The 25,245-nt window shown below is 26.6% G+C and overlaps 2 protein-coding genes across 5 annotated transcripts; both read right to left on the bottom strand.

Annotated features, from left to right (window-relative positions):
- Positions 1 to 105: 105 nt before the first annotated feature.
- Positions 106 to 6,633, bottom strand: LOC122499273 (protein lifeguard 4-like). Of its 4 annotated transcripts, none has more exons than XM_043607532.1 (6): positions 6,270 to 6,633; positions 1,409 to 1,563; positions 1,166 to 1,277; positions 994 to 1,099; positions 720 to 871; positions 106 to 644 (listed from the first exon to the last, which is right to left on the bottom strand). In XM_043607532.1, the coding sequence occupies exons 2-6, from the start codon at positions 1,542 to 1,544 to the stop codon at positions 395 to 397; spliced, it is 756 nt and encodes a 251-aa protein (XP_043463467.1). In that variant the 5' UTR covers positions 1,545 to 1,563; positions 6,270 to 6,633; the 3' UTR covers positions 106 to 394. The 4 variants fall into 4 exon arrangements, with proteins under 4 accessions (XP_043463467.1, XP_043463468.1, XP_043463466.1 ...); XM_043607533.1 differs by lacking the exon at positions 6,270 to 6,633 and adding an exon at positions 2,709 to 2,833; XM_043607531.1 differs by lacking the exon at positions 6,270 to 6,633 and adding an exon at positions 1,700 to 1,860.
- Positions 5,140 to 24,985, bottom strand: LOC122499211. The gene is made up of 9 exons (XM_043607396.1): positions 24,962 to 24,985; positions 23,933 to 24,534; positions 23,736 to 23,848; positions 17,010 to 18,654; positions 16,793 to 16,923; positions 13,503 to 14,155; positions 7,814 to 8,539; positions 7,591 to 7,707; positions 5,140 to 5,502 (listed from the first exon to the last, which is right to left on the bottom strand). The coding sequence occupies exons 1-9, from the start codon at positions 24,983 to 24,985 to the stop codon at positions 5,290 to 5,292; spliced, it is 4,224 nt and encodes a 1,407-aa protein (XP_043463331.1). The 3' UTR covers positions 5,140 to 5,289.
- Positions 24,986 to 25,245: the final 260 nt, after the last annotated feature.

The following is a 25,245-nucleotide window of genomic DNA, read 5'->3' as shown; positions in this document are numbered from 1 at the left end:
CCAGAATTTTATCATTTATCTGGTTATATAAAATCAATCACAGCAAATCTCCGTCAGACTGTTTTTAAAAACGTTTTATAAACATAAAATAACCCTTACCTATAATAAACTTTCATTATTTATAATTGAAATCTTTGATTACAATATTTATATATATTTTTTTTAATTTGACATCTATAGCCACTTTTCTCTCTCTCTTTAAAAAAAAAAAAAGACTGTTATTTTTATCATGCGAATGTTTGAATAAAGTTTACCATATTATTAATATTAATGTAATTTTGCCACGTAGATTCTTTGAATGTATTGCTGATGTCTAATGACGTCTTTTTATAGTGGTTAATTTAAATGCTTTTAATTTCAATGCAAATGAAATTCTTCCCAAAAAAGGAAGAACTTATTTTTTAGCTGCTGCTAAAATTCGAAGAATATATAAAAATAGATTGATGATATCTAAATAAAGTTCAACGGTTACAAGGACGTATTCCTCTGGGGAGTGTTTGTGCATTAACATATGCGTATCGTAGATAATGTACAGGGAGAATATCATTGCTCCAGCGATGCATATTGTCATTTCTAAAATTGTATTTTGAGCAAAAATTTGAATGAAACCGCCTACTATCAGAACACATAATCCTGCGTACAATCTGTGGGAGAAGAAATTTATTTAGTTTTTTAAAGAAATTATGTAATTTAGAGAAAAAAACAAAAAAAAAACTTACCCTGCACCCATGGAAGAGAAATCTTTCTTTGATTGGAAGGTGTAGAGCGTCAGACTCAATACAACAAAGAATGTTATGAAAAATGCTTCAATTACCATCAAGGCATCGAATAAGGATACGACAATTCCTATGAGTAACGACTCCGAGAGTGTCTAGAATTAAAGAAAAAATAGTTTTTCAATTATGTTAAATAATTGAATAATTATTTATTAAATAATTTATTTAATTAATCAAAATATAAAATTAGCGAAGTCTAAAATAATAATTTACGTACAAACGCCGTTAGGAGAATCAAATTCGTTGGATGTTCTCTTCTTTTGAAATGAAGTGCGATTAAAATGATAAACGTCACGATACAAGTCGTAAAAACTACCCAGGAACTGAAATAAGTTTTTTGAATTATTTTCCTTCTTGACAATAATTTAAACAAACAAAAAATAACCTACTTTTCAAAAACATATTCTTTAACTGGGTCCCCGGAGAACATGAAAATTGCACCAACTCCCACGGTTATTAACAACTGTATAGAGAGAAGACCGTAGACTTTCTTTAAAAAACCTGCAAAACAAAATATTTTATTATTAAGAAAATAAAAAATTTATTCATAAAAACCCTTTTAATAATAAATAATTTCGCAGTCAATTATTAAAATATTTGTAATCTTATTGTAATGTAATAAACATAATTACCTAATCTAATACTCATGTTGGCAGAATGAACATTATTATTGTACGTAAAATCTCCCTCAATTCCATGATTTGAAAATTCGTGTTTATTTCCCCCCGCTTCGATGTCATCTTGAGATAATACTAAAGGGGTCGTCATTTTTATAATTCACGAAACCCTTGCAAAAAAAATATTAATTACACAAAAATTTAGTAGAACGTGTCAAAGAATAATATTTTTGATTACAAATCATATTGTAAGAATGTTGAAACAACATCAAGAAACGTGATATAGATATATTATATTTCACCTACTGATAAGAACTAATATGTTTCTACTATACAAAATTATTTTCTCAATATATCATAAGGTTTGTTCTCGCTAGCTACACTTTCTACACTTTGTACAAAAGTGTACACTACGGCGTTCTCGTTACCAGAAGTGACGCAATAGTGTACACCTAACTCCCTAGAAGCCCGTGCACTTTTCCCTATTTTACTACACCCGATTGCGAGCGAGTGGAGCGAGTGTAATTGAGTGTTCTGATTAAAATGTCGGTAAATGGACATTTTATTTAAAATGCATTAATTATTTTATGAACATAAAATTATAATATATTTCTTAGTGACTTTTAATTTGTAAAATTATTAGTAAGCAATTCTTATTTTGTTAATATTTATATAAAGTACCACATTATAAACAATTAACATTGGAAAGCAATTTTTAAATAATTATTTTCCCATTTATTAAAACCAAACTTTATTTACATAGAATTTAAAAAAAAATTTCTTAATTTTATGATGGTAAACATATTTTTTTAAAAATAATAGAATTTATGAAAAAAATTAAGTTTGAAAGATAACCTTTAGAATATTTCAAAGCATGTCGCTTCCGTCTTTCTTGAAACTTATGTGAAAATGAAGCTTAAAAATTATAGTTTTATTCTCTGTAAACATTATAATGAGCAAATCGGTTGAAATTAAGAAATTAAATAAATTTCACAAAGATGTCAGAGTTTAAACTGTGTAAAAATTTGAAAAAATAAAAAAAAATAAAATTTAATTAATATCTCAAATTTCCATGAATTGCCCATTATAAAGTTTACAGGGAATAATAGGAATAAATCCTATTATTTAAAAAAAAAATTTTGCCATCATAAAACTGATAAATTTTTCTCTTAAAATCACTAATAGTAAATAAATTTTGGCTTTAATAAATGAGAGAAATAATTATTTAAAAATTTGCTTCACAATGGCAATTGTTTATAAGGTGGTTTGTTTTAAATAAAATGACCCATATATTTATTTATAAAACCTAACTTACAATTAACATAGCGTTAATTTTTTTTTCATTTTTTCGTGCACTTTCTCTACACTTTTGCGTTCTCGCTAGATTCAATTCAATTCAATTCACTTTAACATTGGCTTGTGCTTGCTATTAAGGTACTCTCTCACCTCTACTGCCTGCCTGCCTGCGCAGGCAGGCGCAATGAGAGTAAGGGAGAAAAAACATTTAATTTGAATTTTCTGACTCTCTTACTCTTATGTGTTACCATGACGACCTGCAGGCAGGCAGGCAGGCAGTAGAGCTGTGCGAGCGCCTTTACAGCTTTGCGCGCATATGGCCATGACCAGGTTTTAAGGTGGGTTCACTAGTTATATGTTCGAACGTAGAGAAACGCGCGCAAATATGAATTATACACTGTTTGTAGATAATGTAAAAAAAAAAACTTTGAAGTTCACTATATAGTTTCAGTAATTGATGTAATTAAATTTGAAGTTTTGCTTGTTTTAGAAATCTGAATATGTGTGAAATAATCCGTAAAGAGGGGTTTGTTAAGAACTGAACACTTGAAAATGGTGGAGGGCACTTTAAGGCTCTTGAAAGTGCTTTCACTAAGTTCTTTCGGTAAGGTTCATATTTGGGACAAGCCCATAAAATATGATCCAAGTCTTCTTCAATCTCTGGTGAGCAGGAACACGCACCAGAAGAAATATAATTTTTCCTTGCTAAGCTGGCATTTGACGAGTAGTGGTTACTTCTCATACGACAAATGGAAACAATCCATTCTCTTCGGGCGGCGAGGTGAGCAAACCATGATTTGCGGCTAGGTCTGTAGTATTGTTGGGTATATAGGTTGCCTTTGAATCTTCCTATTTCCAAAAGATATAGTTCAAAACTGCGTTCCATGTCTTCGCGTACTGTTGCATAAAGATCAGATGGAGGAATTTGAAATTCCAAGGTGATATCATTATTTGCAGCTAATTTTGCCATTGAGTCTGCCTGTTCATTGCCTGTGATACCTGAATGCCCTGGTATCCAAACCAATGTCACTGAACGTCCCAAATTCTTAAGGACATTTAAGCGATTTCTGATGATAAAAATTAAGTTGGATTTGATTTTATATGGGACCTTAGGCATAAGAGCCTTGAGAACACTCAAAGAGTCTGTGAAAATTACGGTGTTGATGAAAGTAGAATTAGCCAGTGGGCACAGGGACGTCTAAAAGACGTCTTAAAGACGTCCCTTTTTGTCCGCGGACGATTCGGGGACAATGATGGCAATGTCTCTGAGTCATCAAAAGGACAACTAAAAGACGTCTAAAAGACGTTCTATGTCTGGTCCAAAAGACGTCCAAAAGACGTCTAAAAGACATAAAAAAGGACGTCTAAAGTACGTCTAAAAGACGTCTAAAAGACATAAAAGGGACGTCTAAAAGACGTCTTTAAGACGTCTTTTGGACGTCCTTTTTACATTTCTTCAGATCTTAAATAAACATTTCTTTTATAACATTTTCTAAGTTGAAATTCAGTAATATTGTATTAAATTTATTTTAAGTTTAATTTTATTTTTTCTAAAATGTGGAGAAATAATGAAAAAATCCCTACGAAGCTGGGATCGAACTCGGATACCTTGGGCTTGAAGTACTGCGCCTTAAGCACCTCAGCCGTTCAAGACAGATATGAACCTCTACAAAGTTAACGATCTCACTTGTCAATGAAATGCATTGGACTTAGAAAGGACCCCGCACCAAATACATTAGAAATTGCTCTCGGTGGATTTTGTCTAAACTTTGTAGTTTTGTAGTTCATAGTATTGTGAACAAAAAATCTTAATACCAAAATTCAAAAAAATGGACAGTTTTTTTGTTATAAACAATTGAAAATGTGAAATTCGCATTCAGCGAAAAAACGAAAAAGTAAAAGTAATCGAAAATTATTTTCAGTTTTCTTTATAGAAGTCGTGATGATTTATTTTTTTCAATTCATGAGTACAAATGCGAACTAATTGATCGGTTTTTGAAAATATTTACATAAAAATAGAATATTAAAAAATGCTATTTATTAATATAAAATATATTGACTGACAGTGTAAGTAAAAAAACGTGTTTCATACAATCTTTAAAACGAATAATAATCTATGAATAAACAGAGAAAGAAAAAACTCAAAATGAGTAACAAAAGTAATTAACTAGGACTTGCATTAAAAACAAATCTCGTAGATGGCGCCACGTTCTACGTCATTTCACATGGACTCATCCGATGTTGCAAAAAATGTACAAGATTTTTTTGAGCATGAAAGAAAGTGAATACAAAGTGTGTTTATTTTCTAAAATGCACAATTATTTAAACTAAAAAAAACAAACATAAATAATCAAAAGAGTATATTTTTTTAAATACGTGGAAAAATCAAACGCTTTTTCATGAACATTTCTCTAAACAAACTAAAATAAACAAAAATAATTAAAAGAGTATGTTTTTTAAATACGCGGGAAAAATCAAACGCTTTTTCATGGACATTTCTCTAAACAAACGAAAATAAACATAAATAATCAAAAAGGTATGCTTTTTTTAAATACGCGGGAAAAATCAAACGCTTATTCATGAACATTTCTCTAAATAAACTAAAATAAACATAAATAATCCCAAAAGTATAACTTTTTTAAATTCGCGGGAAAAATCAAACGCTGTTTCATGAACATTTCTCTGAACGAACGAAAATAAACATAAATAATCAAAAGATTGTCGACAACTCTCACATTTCCGCCAGCGTTCTCACAAATTCTACTCCAAAATGAAACGAATTCCTTGTCGCACTCCTCCTGATAGGGAATCACCAGGAAGGAAGAGTAAGGAGACCGAACTCTGTGTAGATAGCGCTTTGAAAATGTCTGAGAAATATGCACGAAAAGTGCCAGGCTCACTGCCAGGAAGGAAGAGTAAGGAGACCGAACTCTGTGTAGATGGCTGTTTACGGCAATTACTCGGAGTTACTCCTAGGAGTGATCAGTTGTTCTCAATATTGTAAAGTTTACAAATAAAGTGTACATTAAGTAAATAAAGTTACAATATTGAGCACCACTGATCACTCCTAGGAGTAACTCCGAGTAATTGCCGTAAACAGCCGATAGCGCTTTGAAAATGTCTGAGAAATATGCACGAAAAGTGCCAGGCTCACTGCGTTCTAGTTGACCACCAATTAAGTTGATCATGCGCATAAGCTGTGTGTCTCTGTTTCTCGTAAAAATTGTGCGAGTGAGATGTAAGATCTAATGTTTACATTTAGCCGGCCTTAGTGAGATACATACATATATATACAATACATTACGTTTTAATAATTATTTATTTATTTTATTTTAAAAATGTCGTGTTGTGTGCCAGGATGTAAAGAAAGAAAAAGAGTCTAAAAATATTAGTCTCTTCTATCCTTTTACGGAATGTAAATATGCTCTAGTTATAAACACAATTCTTCTTAACCTTCGCAAAATTTTTCCCTTTTCATAAATATATTATTAAATTATTTTGGAAATCTAAATAATATCATAATTGCAAATAAATAAATTTGCTTTTAAAATTAACACTGTTTAAACTATGTAATATTTACCTTGACATAACCACACTTTTCATCTGTCAACACTGAACTTTAGTTCAATGCGCACACTGTAAAAAAGACCAATGTTGAATTACAATCGGGTCGTTAATTTTAAATTTTCCAGTTTGTAATTTTACTACGGTACACGTAATAATTTAACACCCATATAGTATTTTCACAATTAAAAAGTAAAATTATTACGCTTATCGTTGTAAATGTGTCACGCGTTAGTAAATGTACATCCCGAATGTTTAATCATTTCGTGATACATTGGAAACTTTTCGCTTCACGTATAACGTTGTATGTTAGCAACCCAACCGTAAAAATATTTTCGTGTGTTAAGTAACTTACAGCTGATAGTTTTACCGACAGTATGTAGAATTACGTAGTTGTCTGCAAGTATACATTCGAATATGATATTTTTTGCCCGAATGTTTTTCTACACTGCGTGACGATGAAGTGGCATATAAGAAACTATGCGCATAGGCAAACGTTAATATTTTAATTTTAATTTATTAAAATTTCGACAATTTTAAGAATTTAAAGATTAAAGGAAATTTGTAAAGGTAAGTTCAAATTCTTAACATTTTTCATTTCTTAAATTTGAAAGATTTCTTTTTAATTTTTCATATATATCAAAGTTAATAAGGTAATGTCTTTTAACCTAAAAAGAGACACGTTTTTAATGATTTTTTATACTTAAAAAATTTTATTCAACTGTGTGAATTTTCTGTATGAAAATAATTTTCAAACATAAAAAAATTTTTCAGAATATCTTCATGGACTCTATTGCTTAAGCAGCTCGTATTTTTTTAAAATTAAAGTGGAAAAAGTATTTGTTTTTCCTGTTCTGTTGGGGAATTCGTTAACTTTGTACAAATGACAAAAAAGCTACAAATGTGATTTGTATATTATAAATATTTAATATATTTATTTATTTCTTACATTTTTCCTTTATTTCCTTTTTATAATTTAACCTTTATGTAATACAAAATAAATATAAAAAAAGAATAATTTTAAAATGCAGCGAAATTATTATGTAAAATTACCGACGAGTGGTCGATTTACAATTTGATGCGAAATCACATAAGAGAGGTTATGTTACGAACGGTAAGTAAGTTAACATTCGGGCTGTAATAGTACTACGTCATACGTGAAGCGAAAAGTTTCCAACGTTACACGTTGTAAATTTACATTGGGCTTTTTTACAGTGCATGATCAACTTAATTGGTGGTCGCCTAGAACACAATGAGCCTGGCACTTTTCGTGCATATTTCTCTGACATTTGTAGAAGCAGAGTTCGGTCTCCTTACTCTTCCTTCCTGGGAATCACTACAATTGTATGCATCAATGGTTTTTGATCTCGTCGATTGAACATTTCAACGTAACTTCTCCTATCTATACTCCAACCGGCTGGCAATTTTTCTTCCGAGGGATTCACAGGTTTGTTCTGAAAGTATTCGAATTATTTTTAAATTTTCGAAAATAAAATTGAAATTTAAAAATTATTTTTTAATTATTTTCAGTCTTCGTAATATTTTGAGGAAAGAACTTACATTTTGACACGATCGAATCACCCACATGTGATTGGAAGCAGAAATGCCAACGGAAAGGCAGAGCAAACTCTTTGCAGTTAAATTTGGCAAATTTGTAATGAGTTTAGTACTTTCATATTCACTAACTGGTATGAGATCAAAACTTTCGTAAACTTTACCACCGCCAGCGACAATTTGTTGCTCCAAACGCTCCCTAACAAATGGCCGACCATTCCAAACTTCCTCATTTTCAGTTCCAACTTCCGATGAATTTGAATCAGTTCCATTGTCGACATTGTATCTATCGATACTCTCCACGGAAGCGCAAGTCAATACAAAGGACATTCCATCGAAAATTTTTGAATTCGCCTCGGGAATTGGTCCAAGAAGATCAATAGTCTCTTGGTCGTCGCTCTTCTTTCGATTACGTTGCTTTCCCTTTATTCTACTCTGTGGGCCCTTTGTTGTTATTTGTTCATTAGCCGTACCAGGAATTTCCTTTTGAACTCCATGCACTCCATTTTCATCGATAATTGAACAATTCGAGTCACTTGTCTTTCCATCTTTATCGACATCTTTATCTTTTTCCGCCTCTTTCGATTTAGAAGCAACGCCCGAGACAAATGGCTCATCTTCAGTTGTTTTATTAATTAAGTTTGTCAATGATTTCTTTGATTTCGGTGTTGGTGCTGTTGATGTATTTCGTCGTGAACACCGTTTACCGTCCACCATATTGTCCAATGTCACCTGTAATTTCATTGCAATTCTTTAATTATTTTCTAAAAAATAAAATATAATATAATTTATTATTTTTCAAAAATTTTAAAATTAAACAACTTATTGTAAAACATGAAGAAATCGATCAATTTTTTCATGTTTTATAATAATTAAAAATAATCCATTATTATTTTATATTATAAGAATATCGTTACTGTAATTTCTTCAAAATTATTTTCAACATTCCAATTCAATTATTATTTTCTACAATTCTTAAATAAAATTCTTCTTCAAATCAATTATTTTAAATACTTTTTGAAAATGGTCTTTGAGAATGAATTTTCACATTAATTTGTTTACAATTCAATTTTACCAATTTTACGAAATTTCATCGATTATTCGGAAATTCTTCAATTAAATAAATATTAGAAAATAAAAACTTCAAATAATTAAAAAAACATCCAATTAAACTTTTTGAAAAAAATTAATTTTACAAAATTGTTAGTTAAATGAATGAGAAATTCAGATTTTAAAAAATTTCATTTTCAAAATTCAATTACAATATCTAAAAATTCACTCTATAATACTTTGGAAATTCAATTATTATTTAAAATTTTAAATGAAATTAATTTTTAAATCAATTCTTATTAAAAAAATCTATACGAGAATTCAATTATTTATTAAATAATTGAATTTTTCTCAAAATTGAATTCTCATAAGGAATTTTATCGAAAATTTTATAAATAATTGAATTTTTTCCAGGAATTTTAATAAAAATGTTAAGAATAATTTTATTTTTCGAGGAATTAGATTAAAATTGTAGGGGAGACTGGGGCGAAAAGTTAAATTTTGCATAAATGATTTTTTTTTGCAATATAAGCCGCTTAGATGCAAATATTTGTATATCAATATTGTAGGGCAACTTGTCCCCTACAACTTTCAATAAAAAAGTTCCTAATATTTTCGCAAAAAATACATGTTTTGTCCTTTTTTGAAAATTTTGTTTTTTTTTAACTTTTCGCCCCACCCTGGGGCGAAAAGTTAAATTCTATTTTTAGCCTACTAAAATTATTTTCTGATAGGTGATAAGTAGTAGATAAGTTAAAGTATACTTAAACAAGTAATTTAGTAAATAAAAGATCTTTGTTTATTTGACAAAAGCTTTAGAATAGTTGTAAAGTCAAATAAATTATTTTTAAACAAATAAACCCAAAAAAACGAAAAATAAAAAAAATTTTTTTAATAACATGTAAAAATACATTTAACTTTTCGCCCCAGGGTGCGTTTTTGGCTTTAACAACAAATATAAAAAATCTGACTAAAGATATTTAGCAAATTCCTTTTGGTATCTCTTCAGGGGACCCAAATAATGAAGTAAAAAAATCGCGGTGAGAATAAATGCAAAAAATATACTTAAAAGTTGATATTTTCTTTTTCGAAAAAATTTTCAAAAGTAGGTTGAAAAAAAAATTTCAATATCGACACCACAAAAATAAACAGAATTGCACATAACTCCGGACATTTATTTAGGGTGATAACACCCTTCTATAATTAAAATTGCAATGCTCTAACTATTTTTGTTCGAAAGATAATGAATTTTAACGGTTTTGGCAGTTTAACTTTTCGCCCCAGTCTCCCCTATTAAAAATAATTGAAATACAGTGAGTTCTCGCGAGTCGTTCAATTCTCGAAAATTTTCAAGATCATAAAACTCACGAGTCGTTCAACGCATAAGCCACGCCTCCAAGGCGATTTCAGGGATGTGTGAAACATATTTATCGCCCCGAAAGACACAATATTCAATGACTTTGGTCCGTTTAAATTACACAGCACTGAGCACCGGCGCGCGCATGCTAGAAATTGAACGACTCGTGAATCGGACACTGATCAGCTGTTGAACGACTGGCGAGTTTGAACGACTCGTGAGTTGAACGACTCGCGAGAACTCACTGTACTGCAATAAGTTTTATTGTTTCTGAAAATAATCGAAATTCATTTTTTAATCAATTCCTATTTGGAAAATTCTTCAAAAATTCAATTAATTAAATGCAAAAACAAATAATTTATAGAATAATCGATTATTTCTTAAAATTAAATACTTATAAATAATTTTATCAATATTTTTGAATACACTGAAAAAAATTAAAGGCAGAATGTACTTTTTACTAAGGTAATTTTTGCCTAAGTACAAAAGCAATACACGAAAAGCAATTGTTTCTTTTTAAAAAAGGCAATTTTTGCCTTAGTTAATAAAGTAACAAATTCTTGTCATTTATCAAGTAAATTGTTTACATATGTCAAATCGAATTTTATAATTAATTAAAATAATGGGTATTAAAGGAAGAAATTTATTACTGAATTGAAATCGAGAAAATTTTCTTATTTTCTTGAAATATTTAAAGGTACTAATTTCATTTGTTTAATAAAATTGTTAACGCATAAAACTAGACCAGTTTGGTTATAAAGATTGAAATTGATAAAGTAGTTCTATTATTTTCAATATTTAATTAAAGTAAAATATTATTTGTATCATAATAAAAAATTGTCTTTAAAAATAATTAAAATCGTGTGAAGAATTTTGTTATTTATGAAAATAATTGAATTATTGAGGAGAAATTAATAAAACAAAAATGTAAATAATTGAATTCATTTGGAATTTTTATAATTTATCAAAATAATTAAATGTTTGCGTACAATTTTATCAAAAATTTTTTTTTTTAAATAATTGATTTCTTTTGACAGGTTTTATTAAAATAGTAGACATTAAAAATTATTGAGGAAATTTTGACAAGAATTTTATTACAATATTTTTGAAAATAATTGAATTTTGTAGAAGATATTTATTATTTATAAAAATAATTTGAATTTTTACGATAATTTTTTTTAAATTTAAATTATTTAAATACAAAAATTAATAATTCATTGAATAATTGAATTTTTCTTGAAATTGAATTCTATTAAAGAATTTTATCAACAAATTTTTAAATGATTGAATTTTGGAGAAGAATTTCATTATTTATAATGCTTATTGAAATTTTTAGGATAATTTTTTTAAAACTTAAATTATTTAAATACAAAAATTAATAATTCATTGAATAATTGAATTTAAATTCTAATAAAGAATTTTATCAACAAATTTTTAAATAATTGAATTCTTTTCACGAGTTTTAATAAAATTTTCAAGAAAAATTACATTTTTCAAGGAATTTGATTAAAATTGGATTATAAATAATAGAAATTCTGCGATGAGTTTTATTATTTATGAAAATAATTGTTTGAGTAGAATTTTATTAAAAAAATTTTTTAAATAATAGAATTTTTTTGGAAAATTTTATTAAAATAGTTAGATATTCAAAATCATTGAACTGAGGAAAATTTTTGAAAATAATTGAAAGTTCGCTAAGAATTTTATTAAATGTTTTAAAAATTATTGAATTTCGTAGAAGGATTTTATTACTTTTGAAAATAATTGAATTTTTTACGAGAATTTTTATAGATTTTTGAACAGAATTGAATTTCTGCGAAGAATTTTATGAATTTTGAAAATAGTTAAATTCCTCCAATGAATTTAAATTTTCATCGAAACAATTATATTAATTTTCAAAAATTTTAATAAAAATCTTAGCAAGATTTCAATTATTTTCATAAATAACAACATTTCTCAAAGAATTTCAATTATTTTCAAAAATTCTAATAAAATTCTTTCTAAAAATTCAATTATCTTCATAAAAAGAAAAATTCTTTTCAAGATTTCAATTATTTTCTAAAATAATAAAATTATTCCGAAGATTTCAATTATTTTCATAAATATAGAAAAATTCTTTTGAAGATTTCAATTATTTTCTTAAATAATAAAATTCTACACAAGAATTCAATTATCTTCGTAAAAAATTTTTTTCTTTTATGATTTCAATTAATTTTATTTATAACAACATTTCTCAAAAGATTTTAATTATTTTCAAAAATTTTAATAAAATCCTTCCTAAAAAATAAAATTGTTTGGAAGATTTCAATTATTTTCAAAAATTTCAAACATATTCTTGTCAAGAAATCCTTTCGAAGTAAAATTAATAGCAAAAATTAAATTACTTTTTATAAATAATAAAATTCTACTGAGGAATTCAATTATTTTCAATACAATTTCAATAAACATAAAAAATCAAATATTTAATTATAACTTTTAACAGTCATGATTCTTTTAAAAAAGTTGAAAAATTCTTTGTTTAATTCAATTATTTTCAAAAGTTTGAATTAAAATTATTTTAAAAACTGCATTATTTAAAAGAAAAACACACAAAAAAATTCTTCATAAAAGAATTTAATTATTTACAAAAACTCTAATAAAATTGTTTAAAAGAGTTGAATTTTCTATAACAATAATTTTAATACATTTTTAATCGAAAGAATTTATTTTCTATATTTTAATAAAATTCCTTGAACGAATGAATTAAATTATTTTAGAAAATTATAACAAAATTCTGAAAAGAGTTTAATTATTTTCTAAAAATTTTAATAAAATTTAATAATTAAATATTTAATTTCAATTATTTATGAAATGCGATTATTTTAAAAACTTTAAAAAAAATTTAATACAATTTTTCACGTGATATAGATTATTTTCATAAATAATGAAATTCTGCGAAGAAATTCAATTATTCTTAAATTTTTTGCAAGAATTCAATAATTTTTAATAGATTAATTTTAAAATTGAAAATATTTGAAGAGAAAAATTGAGGAGCAAGTTCTCTAAAGTTGATAAATCCATTTTTCAAAAAAATTGAGATAAACTCATATTTAAAAAATATTAAAATTCTTAGAAATCGATTTGTTACTGTTTAAAATAAGAAAAAAATTTATTATCAAAGAATTTTCATTTTAAAAAATATTTTGGCCTAACCTTGATGATTTTTAATTTTTTAAATGAAAATTAATTTAAATTAAAAATTAATTACTAAACGATTATTAATATAGATTGAAAGAATAAATAATTTACCTGCGTAATCGAGTGAGGCGTTGATGGAAGACTCTTTTGTTCGCTCCACACTTCCTCCTTTAAAACTTGAGCTTGATCGGGCGTGAGGAAAATGTCTTTAATTTGAACAGTAATTTTTTTGCCCTCATCTGGCTCAATTACATAAGACACTTTATTATTTGTCTCGACAATATCAACAATCATTCCGCATGGTCCATAATCCCCATCCTTTGTCAATGTATAAACAGAGAGTCCATTGCCAAATGTCTCCGAAATTGGAATAATAAATTCAGCTATTAATTGTTTACTCTTACCATCGAGAAAATTAACTTTATACTTTGTCTTATTCGTATCCATCACATGTCCAGCGTAATAATTATTATCAGACCATTTGGCAAATACTTGTTTACCCAATAATTCATCAGGTTGATCGACGGCGAACGATGAATTTCTCAATCCTTCCAATGATTTTTTCACTGGAGTGGAAAAACCTGCTTTTGTCTTATTAACCTTAATTGCGAACGATTCATCACTGTCCTCAGTAATTGATTCAACAACATTTGGCGATGTTTTTGTAGTGGCGATAATTTTAGTCCTTTTTCTCGTTGTTCTCGTCTGCAGTCTCTTTGGTGGTCTTCCTTTTTTCAACGATCTCTGCGGTGTCTCTTCTGCTTCTGGTGTTGATGAACGAATTATAATAAAAATAATATATATATATATATATAATAATATTATATAATATAATATAATATATATAATAATAATAATAATATATAATATATATATATATATATATAATAATAATAATATATATAATAATAATAATAATAATATAATAATAATATATATATATATATATAATATATATATAATATTTATATATATGACAAACATGGCTGCCGAACCGCATTTTCACTGCGAACGAAAATACTGTTTTGCTTTTTTCCTTTTATAATCTTTATTTTTCATCGAATCGGTTTCATTTTTTTTGGAAAAACTTCCTGATTAATAAAGAAAAAACTTTCTCGCGAGAAGTTTTCATAATTCGAAAATTCGTCGCATACTTTTTCTCCTTGAAGATTAAAATTCCTGTTATTGTAAATAACAACTTTCAAAATTAATAACTAATGAACAATTTGTTTTTTTGGACTTTTTATTTGTTTGTAGGCTTCGGTAAGATATATTGTGCATGCCTTAAAAAAATCGGTTCATTTCATTAATATTTGACTGAGAAATGACAATATATTTATCAAAAGGTAATTAATTTTTAAGAGAAAAAATTTTTAGTTTTTATTTTTTAGTGTTAATAAATTGCATTTTAGAAAAAAATTGTAAATAGAAAAAAGATGTATTTTTTTCTCCTCTACAACGTCATAATTTTAAAATATTTTTTTTTTGAGTTTTAAAATTTCATAACATAGCTGAGGGTTGGACAATACTTCTGTGTAAGTTCGAGCGAAGAGCCGGTTCTTCGATCCAGCTCCTCAATTTGGCAATGTAAATATTACACAGAAAAGGAAATTAGGTCCTCTTTGAAAAAAACATTTGATAAAAAAAAATTTTTTTTTGAAAATTTGATCAATTTTTAAAAATATTTTTAGGTTCATCCGCCATTTTGAAAATTTAAAATTTTGACTTCAAATTCGTATTCAGCGACCTCAAAAACCCACTAGTAGCCAGATTCAAGCAAATTTGATCAATTTTTAAAAATATTATTTTTAGGTTCATCCGCCATATTGGATCCACCATTTTGAAATTTAAAAATTCGATTTTAGATTCTTATTCAGCAACCTTAAAAACTTCTTTTTACCAAGTTGAATGAAAATCTATTAAAATTTGTTCAAGTTATTCAAGTTTTTACATTACTAATTTTGTAATGGTTGATTGTTTATTTATATGATACATTATCAGTCAACTGGTTGATTTACTATACATCTACGAAGAATTTTTTTTCAGTTTTTCCATCCCTTAAAACAGTAGTATACTTGAAATAACTTGTTTCTTAAACCTCGCTTAACTACAGTGGTGTTTACATTTACCCCGAATTTTAGGAAAATTTCAAAATCTCGGGGTAAATGTAAACAGTCAGTTTTAGGCGATTCAGGTGCATAAATATTTATTTGTACCTCATAAAATTTTTCTAGGGAACACTAGCAACAAGTTCATGCAAAAGAAATCCGTCCGTTTTACATTTTAACAAAAAAAAACTAATGTTTTTGGTGAAACATAGATATTCCGTTTACATTTACCCCAATTGACCCTAATTGATTTCTTGAAAAGAATTTTATTAACTAAATCTTGTAAAAAATTTTGTCAACATTTTTTTTAAATAAGAGAATTTTTAAAAGAATTTTATTTAAATTCCTCGAAATAATTGAATTTCTCAGAACTATGTTTTTCAAAATTCTGAATATAGTTGAATTCTTTAGAGAAATTTCATTAAAAAATTAAAAATAATTGAATTTGTGCGATGAAAGTTATAAAAAAATTGGTAAGTAATTGAATTCATGTGGAATTTTTTATTAGAATTTTGTTTAAATAATTAAATTCTTTCGGAAAATTTTTTAAAATCGTAGTTTTTAAAAATAATTGAAATGAGGAAAATTTTTTAAAACAATTGAAATTTTGACAAGAATTTTATTAGATTCTTTTAAAATAACTGAATTTCAGAGAAGAATTTTATTATTTATAAAGATAAATTAATTCAAATTTTGACTAGAATTTAAATTTAAATTTTGACTAGAATTTTTTAAAAAAATTTTTGAACATAATTGAATTTATGCGAAGAAGTGTATAACTTTTGAAAATTATTGAATTTTTGAAATTAGTTGCTTTTCAAATTTCTATTTAAATTCATTAAAAAAAATGATATTTACTAAAATTTCAAATTGAAACCTGTCAAGTTTATCTATTTATGAAGAATGTAAACGCAACTCTTTTGAAATCCAATTAATTTTGAAATTTTTAAGTAAAATCATTCATTAAATAATTTCTAAGTAATAATTTTATTATAGTTCAAGAATTAAATTATTTAAAAAGAAATTATTGTCAGAAATAGAAAAAGTTGATGGCAAACAAACAAGACTCAAAAATTCAGAATTTTCTTAAAAATTCTAAAAATTTAATTTTTCCCAGTACTTTTAATAAAAATCCCTGACTTTTCCCTGATTTCTCTGACCAATTCTAATTTCCTTGACTTTTTCCTAAATTTCCTGACTTCCCTGACCTGTGGCTACCCTGTATTAGATTAATTTAAAAAACTGTTTAAAAAAATCACTTTTTAAAAATTATTTTCTAAATCTTTTTCTTACCATGTTTTTTAACACTAATCTCCCCAAGTAGTTTATAAAATTGATGATCTGATGTCTCGACCGTGGAAGTAGAAATTCGTTTTACAACTTGACTTTTAGTTAATTTCTTTTTCATCAGTTGACCAACCGAGCTGAAAGAATTTGTTTATTATAAAGTTTTGTAATTTTAATGTAATTTAATTAATAAATGAATTATTTTCATAATAATAATTCTTACTTCAACAATGTTCCTTCAAAAACGAGTTGACACTTATTGCCAACGAATGTAACGAGTGGTATCCAATTTGTAAAAATTTTCGGATTCTCCACAGAACCAAAAGTATCTTGAGATGAATTTTTACCAATTTCCCCAATTTTCTCTTCTTGATTCTGTCTAACTTGAGATTGTTTCAAAACATGTGGATTCTGTTCAATTGTTGGATTTTGAGGTTTTTTAAAATTATGAAAATTCACATTTTCCGTATTTGTAATTATTGGTTTTTGATTTTGTATTTCCTTACGTTGCGTAGAATCTGGATAGTCATTAATATCTCTTCGTTGAAAAATATTATCGTCGTCTATATTTTCCTTATTGACAATTGATTTTTTATTATCGTTATTTGTATTTGGCAATTTGAAGAAAAGGGGAATTTTACTGGAACTTTTATTATCATCAATAACGTGATTTTCTCTTAGTGGATCTGCTCTTCTTTCTTTTAAGAAATCATCGACTTTTGAATGATTTCCGGTGGTCGAATTTTTCGAATCTACTCGTACAATTCTCTCGTTATCTGTGGTATTTTTATGAAATTCATCCTCGAGAATACTAACACTTGAATCGTAGTGTAAATCATTTTTAGATTCTTTATTAGTGCTTCGTATTCTACTTTTTCCGTTAGTGTCAATTTTTCTCTGTCGTTTGTGATAGATTTTCGATTGTAATATTTTCTCCGATATTTTAGGCACACCGGCATATATTTCACTTTCGGAATCTGTTTCTTGGGTTTTTGTTTTAGCATTAAAATTTAAATTTAAATTCTTCTCGACATTGGAATTTAATGCATACTCTTTATTTTTATTTTTGCTCAAACCTTCAGTATCATTTTCTTGTACTATTTTATCGGTTGTAATTTGTCTCATCAATTTCTCATTAATATCGTTAGAACTATTTTTTGTGAGTTTTTCACTATTTGCCTCACATTCATCCAGTCGGGAAGTATAATCGTCATCTTGTCCTAAACAAGAAGCTGGAGTAAAATTTTCTGAATCTTTCGTGTGAAGATTGTCCATGAACTTTTTTAAGGTATTTTCATCTTGATCGCCAATTTTAACGGAAAGAATATTATTCAAATCTCTAATTGTTCTACTCACACATTGAACGTATTCCTTGGGACATTTTTCGTGCAGTAAATTTTGTGTTATGAATGTGAGTTTATTTTCGAAAATAATATCCTTTAAACTTATAGCGTAATTTAGTGCTGTGTATAATTTTCCCGAGCATGAAGTATCCATAGTCATATTTGTCTGATTTCGAGATTCGTGTAGACTTCTATTTTCTTTTTCGCTGAATTCTTCGGTAATTACTGTAAAATTATTTCCTATTGATTGATTTTTTCGGGCTTTATCGATAGTTTTTGTTGTTTCTCTTTCATGGGGAAAATCAGAACTGTAACCAAATGATCGGAATTTCTTTGCTGTTTTTTGCATATGAGTAATATCTGTTATTTCACTGTTTAGATCATCATCACTGTAATTGACGTCCATTGGCCAGCGAAAATTTTCACTGCATCCCTGAGCGACGTAGTTTTTCCATATTACATGAACATTTCGCCAATCGTCGAGAAATCCATTATAGAATTTCTGGTAAATATATTTTGGTAATTCTGAAAAAGAAAAGAAAATCAGATATTTAAAATCGTTTTTATCTTTTGTTTTGAAAGAATCTATATTTTCTATATCGCTGTATTCCGGCAATCTGTTCGCAGTTTGAAGTTAGTTGCTGTTTGCTCTTTTGTTTCCCAACTTTTCAAATAATTTTCCTTTTTAAGGGCATTTGAACCTTGATGACGTCACACATGCTTTGCACAATCTGTAACGTCATCAAGGTTCAAATGCCCTTAAATGTTTTCAATTTTAAAATTAATGTACTGAAAATCATTGAATTCTCGCAAAGAAATTTATCAAAAAATTTAATAATAATAGAATTCCATCGACGAATTTTATTAACATTTTTTTCAATAATTAAATTCTTTCGAGAAAATGTATAATTACAATTGTATTGAAAATAATTTAATTCTTCGCAAGATTTTTCTTAAAATTCTTTATAATAATTGAATTGTTTTTAAAAATTTATATGAGTATTTTTGAAAATAGTGAATTTTTTTAAAAATAATTTTTAATTAAAATTTTCAAAGTAATTGAATTTTATGAAGTATTCAAGTATTTTCAAAATTTTCATTAAAATTCTTTGCAAAAAGTCAATTTATAAATAATAAAAATCTTCGTGAAAAAATTAAATTATTTTTATATGAATAATAAAAATTGAAAATAAGGATTTCACTTATTTTCAATACAATTTTAATTGATTTCTTCGAAAATTTCAATTACTTTTCAAAATCTTGTAAAAATTCTCCGAGAAAACTCAATTATTTCAAAATATAATTTAATTTTTTACAGGAGTTCAATTATTAAAAAAAAAAATTTAAGAAAATTCAATTCAAGTATTCAAATATTTTCATAAATAATGAAATTTTCGCTGAAATTCAATTATTTTAAATACAATTTTAATTGAATTCCAGGGATAAATAAATTATTTTTAAACATTTTTTTTTAAATTTTTCGAAAGAATTCAATAATATCAATAAATAGTAAATTTTTCACAGAAATTCAATTATTTTAAATACAATTTTAATAAAATTCTTCTCAAAAAGCCACTTATTTTTTTTTTTTTACTTTTGCAAAAATTCATAGAACATTAAATTCTTTTAAATAATTTTATGAGAGTTTCTCTGAATAATTACATTTTTTTAAAAAGAATTTCATTAAATTTCGTAAAAAATCTGTCCGCGCAAGCGCGGACACATTCTCATCCGCGCTTCGCGCGGGGGCTCGCTTCGCTCGCAAGTTTCAGCGCGCCTCGGGGCGCGCAAATATTGATCGTCGCGCTTCGCTCGCGGTGGTCTGCCATTGTTGTACATTATTTGTTTTCTTCTTTCCTATTGTATGTTTCATAAAACATTTTTTTTTTCTTAAAGTTACTACGACTTTAAGGATTACATTCTCATCACATGTTTTTGTTTGCTGATGATTGCGATATTAAGTGAATTTAAATGTATATTTTTGGTCTTGATGATTAAAATTGTGAAGTTATTTTTAATTATACAAACTCTCTTAGTAAAAACATGATTTGCAGAAGCAGCTAAAATATTTTTAAAGAATTAGTATCAAATTTTTTTTGTAGTGTAGACCGGAGCGTAATGGCTAACTTTTTACTCTTTGTTGATATACTCAAACATTTTTGTTTTAATTAAGTGTTTATCTCCTAGAAAAGTTACTCTGGAATCTTAGCTTTCTTTCAAAAAAACGAACTTTCCTATATTACTCTTACATTTTTTTCTACAATGTCGTCGGTATCGTAGGTAACAAAAATAGTCAAAGTTTTTGTCAACGGACAGACAATCACCGTAACCATGTTACATCACCGGACCATGTTCAGGGTGTCTGCAAAATTTCATTTTCAAAATTCCCTGATTTTTCCCTAACTAATTTTTGATTTTCCCTGACTAACAAATTTTTGAATTATTTAATATTGTACATTGAAATGTCCATAAGAAGGTTCAAACTTATAAAAAATGTGATGGGACCATTATAATGAGCTATATTACAAAAACGTCTAAATTAAAAACTGAATTGACATTTTAAGTACCAAAGTTTTTTAATTTGTGGTTTTTTTCGATCAAAATTCTCTGACTTTTAAAATTTTGTTTAAAATTTCCTGATTTTTCCCTGATTTATCCTTGACTAACAAAATTCCTTGACTTTTCCCTGATTTCCAGTTTTTCCCTGACTTGCGGCCACCCTAATGATTTTGGAATCAGGGCACATCAAAAGGCAAAGATTTCATAAAATTAGCAAAAGTCGATTTTCCACCAAATCTAATACCTTCTCATGTGATGAGAATGTAAAAATTATTAAAAACAAAAAATATATTCGAATAATGCAATTCAAGACGAAAAAATCATATTTCAAATTTTATATCGATTAACTAGAACTCAAGAAAAAATTTGTTTAATTTAGAAATATAAAAAAATTAAATTTTTAATAACTTTAAAAAAAAAATTTTCTAAGCAATATGTAAAGCAATACTTCTAAATAATGTTGAGAGTCAAAAAAAAAATTTTTTGATTTTATTAGTTCTAGATAAACCGTTTGGCTAAACCTGGCCCAAAAACTTAAAAAATATACCTGGCCCAAGAACTTAAAAAAAAAAAAAAAAAAATTCATAACTTTTTTGTTTTTTGTTGAACAAAAAAGTGTCTAAAGGAAAAGTTGTTTGTTTTTGTACAAATTTTAAGGAAAAAAATTGAAAAATTTTTTTTTTTTGCAAGTCGATTCGTTAAAATTTATTCGAGTTATCGTCGAGACAAAATTTTCTACAGACAGACAGACAGACAGACAGACAGACAGATCGACAGACAGACACTTCTCTAAAAACCATTTTTTTGGAATCAGGGGGTCATGAAACGTGAAGATTTATCAAAATTAGAAATTTCTCAAAATCGCACAAATCCAAGACTTTCTCATTTTTGATGAGAATGTAATAATTTTTTAAAGTAATTTTAATTGAAAGTTTTGAAAATAATTGAAATTTACAAAAAAATTGTATTAAAAACTTTTGAGAACAATTGAATTGCTTACAAAAATTGTATTACAATTTTTTAAAAATAATTGTACCTGTTAGAGAAAGTTAATTAAAATGATTTTGAATACAATTGAATTTTTTCCTAGAAATTTTATTAAAATTGTATTGAAAATAATTGAATTTCTCAGAAGAATTTTATTATTTACAAAAATAATTGAATTCCTTTATAGAATTTTATTATTTATGAAAATATTTTAATTCTTGCAAAGAATTTTCTTATATATGAAAATAATTAAATTCTTGCGGAGGATTTTACAATTCATAAAAACAATTGAATTGTTTCAAAGAATTTTTTGAAAATAATTTAATTTTTTAAAAGAATTTTATTAAAAATTTTGAAAATAATGATTTGTTTAAAAGAATTTCATCAAGATTGTTAAAAATAATTGAATTTATATTAAAATTGTATTAAAAATAATTGAATTTCTCAGAAGAATTTTATTAATCACAAAAATAATTGAATTCGTGACAAAAATTTTGCAATTCGCAAAAAAATTATTGAATTGTTTCGAAGAATTTTATCAGAATTGTTGAAAATAATTGAATTTAAATTATATTTTTTAAAATAATTGAATTATTTCGAAGAATTTTATCTGAATTTTTTAAAACAATTGAATTTTTTGAAGGAATTTTATTCAAAATTTTAAAAATAATGATTTTTTCAAAATAATTTCATCAAAATTGTTGAAAATATTTGAATTTATTTAAAAATTCTTAAAAAATAATCAAATTTAATCACAAAAATAATTGAATTCTTGCAAAAAATTTTGTAATTCATAAAAATAATTGAATTGTTACGAAGAATTTTATCAGAATTGTTGAAAATAATTGAAATTTTATTAAAATTGTATTGAAAATAATTGAATTCCTCCGAAACATTTTATTAATAATTAAAATAATTGAATTCTTGCAAAGATTTTACATTTTATAAAAATAATTGAATTATTTTGAAGAATTTTATCTGAAATTTTGAGAACAATTGATATTTTAAAGAAATTTTATTAAAAATTTTGAAAATAATGATTTTTTTAAAAAGAATTTCATCAAAATTGTTGAAAATAATGGAATTTATTTAAAAATTCTTGAGAATAATTGAATGTACTTAAAACGTTTTTAAAAATAATTGTATTCTTTCGAAAAATTTTATTAAAATTGTATCATTTTCTCATTAAGGGGACATTCCAGTTCAAAACAGGCAAAAAGAAGGCTTTTTTAGTGTATATTATTAAAATAACTATGACATTTATTTAAAAAATATCTTTTACATGTAATAAATAATTTATTTAAGAATTTGTAAAAAAAAAAATTTTTCATTTTTATTTCAAAATGGCGGCGATATACGCCATTTTCGAAAATGCCCATTTTCGGTGGTACGATCGATTCCAAACTTTCTAAAACAGATAAAACCAAAAACGAAGTCGCACATTCTCTTCGTTAGATATTTCTTTAGGGGTGGAACCTCAAAAAAGTGGAATTTTCTTCCCCCCCTTTTTTTAGAGTACTTTTTCCCCAAAATATTAAAAAAAAAAGTGTTTTTATTCAGAATTTCTCTTATAAAAAAAAGGGGGGGAAGAAAATTCCACTTTTTTGAGGTTCCACCCCTAAATAAATATCTAACGAAGAGAATGTCACTTCGTGTTTGGTTTTATCTGTTTTAGAAAGTTTGGAATCGATCGTACCACCGAAAATGGGCATTTTCGAAAATGGCGTATATCGCCGCCATTTTGAAATAAAAATGAAAATTTTTTTTTTTACAAATTCTTAAATAAATTATTTATTACATGTAAAAGAAATTTTTTAAATAAATGTCATAGTTATTTTAATAATATACAATAAAAAAGCCTTCTTTTTGCCTGTTTTGAACTGGAATGTCCCCTTAACTAAAATAATCTGATAATTCTCTCTGTCATTCAAATTTCGTTTGACTGATCAAAATTAAGCAAATTTGTCTCCTTTTTATTTATAAAAAAAATATTAGAAAATTGTTATTTGTTCAAAAATTACGATAATTTCAAATTCTATAAAGAAAATACAAAAAATTACCATTCTTTTCATCGATTATATTCCCATTAAGATAGTACGTGTGCTGATATTTCGATTTCAATTTTGTCGGTGACAGCATTTCTGCAACTGGTTTACTGCGAGCCCATATTTCACTGAAAATAATAAATGATATTATTTCATCTAAATTACTTTCATTGCAATTCACTGACCACAATTAAAAATTTTAAATCACTCACTTGTTCAGTAATCCTTTAATCAATAATTCTCCCCGATCATTGAGAAAAACTCTCCATCGATAAAAATGTCGATCGCTGTTTTTCTCCTTTTGTGAATCAGAAGGACCACCGACGTGATCTTCTGAAAAATCTTCACTCGAATTTAAATCAAAGTGCGTTGTTTGTTTTTCTTCAGAAAAATGATTGTTATCATGCGTCGATTGACGGGAGAATTTACTTCGTTCCTGTGGAGGATCCGCGGAAGCAGTTCTCTTGAGAGGTGTTCGAATTCCATAAGAACTTGGAGGTGGCATAATTTCTTTATCATTTGAATTTTTTTCATTTACACAAAATCTCTTGACACTTGACGTTGCCATTGGTGAATAACACGATCGTTTATGAATGAGATTTTTTAAATTTCGTGAAGATGTGATAATTTCTCTGCCAGTCTTTGAGAATTGTGAAGCTAATGTATAATTCGCATCTGACGGATCACCATTTATACTAGAACAACTCGACCATGGAATTAATTGTGATTTTGCATTTGTTATTAAACGAGTTACTTTCAAACTTTTCGCTAGATTCTGATAGCGTTCTTCCTTTTTTAAATCACTAAAATCAGTCTAAGAGAGAAAAATAATTTTAATTTTCTGTTAATAAATAAATTAAGTGCTAAGAATAATAAAATACTACATAAATGAATGTGAATAGTACATTAAATATAAATGAATTTAAGAAAAAAAACAGAAATGTAAAGCGACGCTGACATTGTCAGGAACTGTCAAAGCATTCACTCTGTAACTATAGTGAATTAATAATAATAATTTAATGTCGAATTCACAGATATTCTACTATGGATAATATACAAACTTAATCTGTTTGATCCATTGATATCCATTAATATTGATAAATATTTTCACCGCGTCATTTTCTGTGTAACAACCATGAAGTAGTATAAGGAGACCCAACGCCAATAGTTATAGTGGCAAAAATCAGCATCATTTTGGGGGATCATAGTTACTATGAGAAAATATAAGGGTACAGTCACACGATCAATGCATCTGCATGATGCATGTGTGACGGCGGGGTGCTACCCTTCAATTCATTCAAACTCTTTTGTCATTTTTTTTTGTTTTGGTATTCAACCAATCAGAATTCAGATATGTTTCAAATCTTTGTGAGTAACTTCACTCTAAACTTTGTTCACTTTGTTAAAACTGTAGGTATTTGTAAAAGACAATGACTTTTAACCTAAAACGATTATAATTTATAATTATTCTTTTTAGAATGTTAATCATAAAATTTTTACAGTACTTTTTACTTTTTATTCCAAT

The sequence above is a fragment of the Leptopilina heterotoma genome, unplaced genomic scaffold (assembly GCF_015476425.1).
Source record: "Leptopilina heterotoma isolate Lh14 unplaced genomic scaffold, ASM1547642v1 Lhet_166, whole genome shotgun sequence".
Classification (NCBI taxonomy): Eukaryota; Metazoa; Arthropoda; class Insecta; order Hymenoptera; family Figitidae; genus Leptopilina; species Leptopilina heterotoma.
Note: the sequence above shows the minus strand (reverse complement) of the source record. Positions and strands in the feature narration are given on the sequence as shown.

Bases quoted from the DNA above. Each gene is read 5' to 3' on its own strand.
- LOC122499211 (XM_043607396.1), bottom strand. From the start codon at position 24,985: ATGCATCATGCAGATGCATTGATC. The intron at 18,655-23,735 runs GTAATTTTTTGT...TTTCTTTTTCAG, and splicing joins TATAATCGATGAAAAGAATG to AATTACCAAAATATATTTAC. The intron at 14,156-16,792 runs GTAAGAAAAAGA...CATCAACACCAG, and splicing joins GATTAGTGTTAAAAAACATG to AAGCAGAAGAGACACCGCAG.
- LOC122499273 (XM_043607532.1), bottom strand. From the start codon at position 1,544: ATGACGACCCCTTTAGTATTATCTCAAGATGACATCGAAGCGGGGGGA. The intron at 1,100-1,165 runs GTAGGTTATTTT...AACTTATTTCAG, and splicing joins AAAGAATATGTTTTTGAAAA to TTCCTGGGTAGTTTTTACGA. The intron at 645-719 runs GTAAGTTTTTTT...CTTCTCCCACAG, and splicing joins TTCTCTTCCATGGGTGCAGG to ATTGTACGCAGGATTATGTG.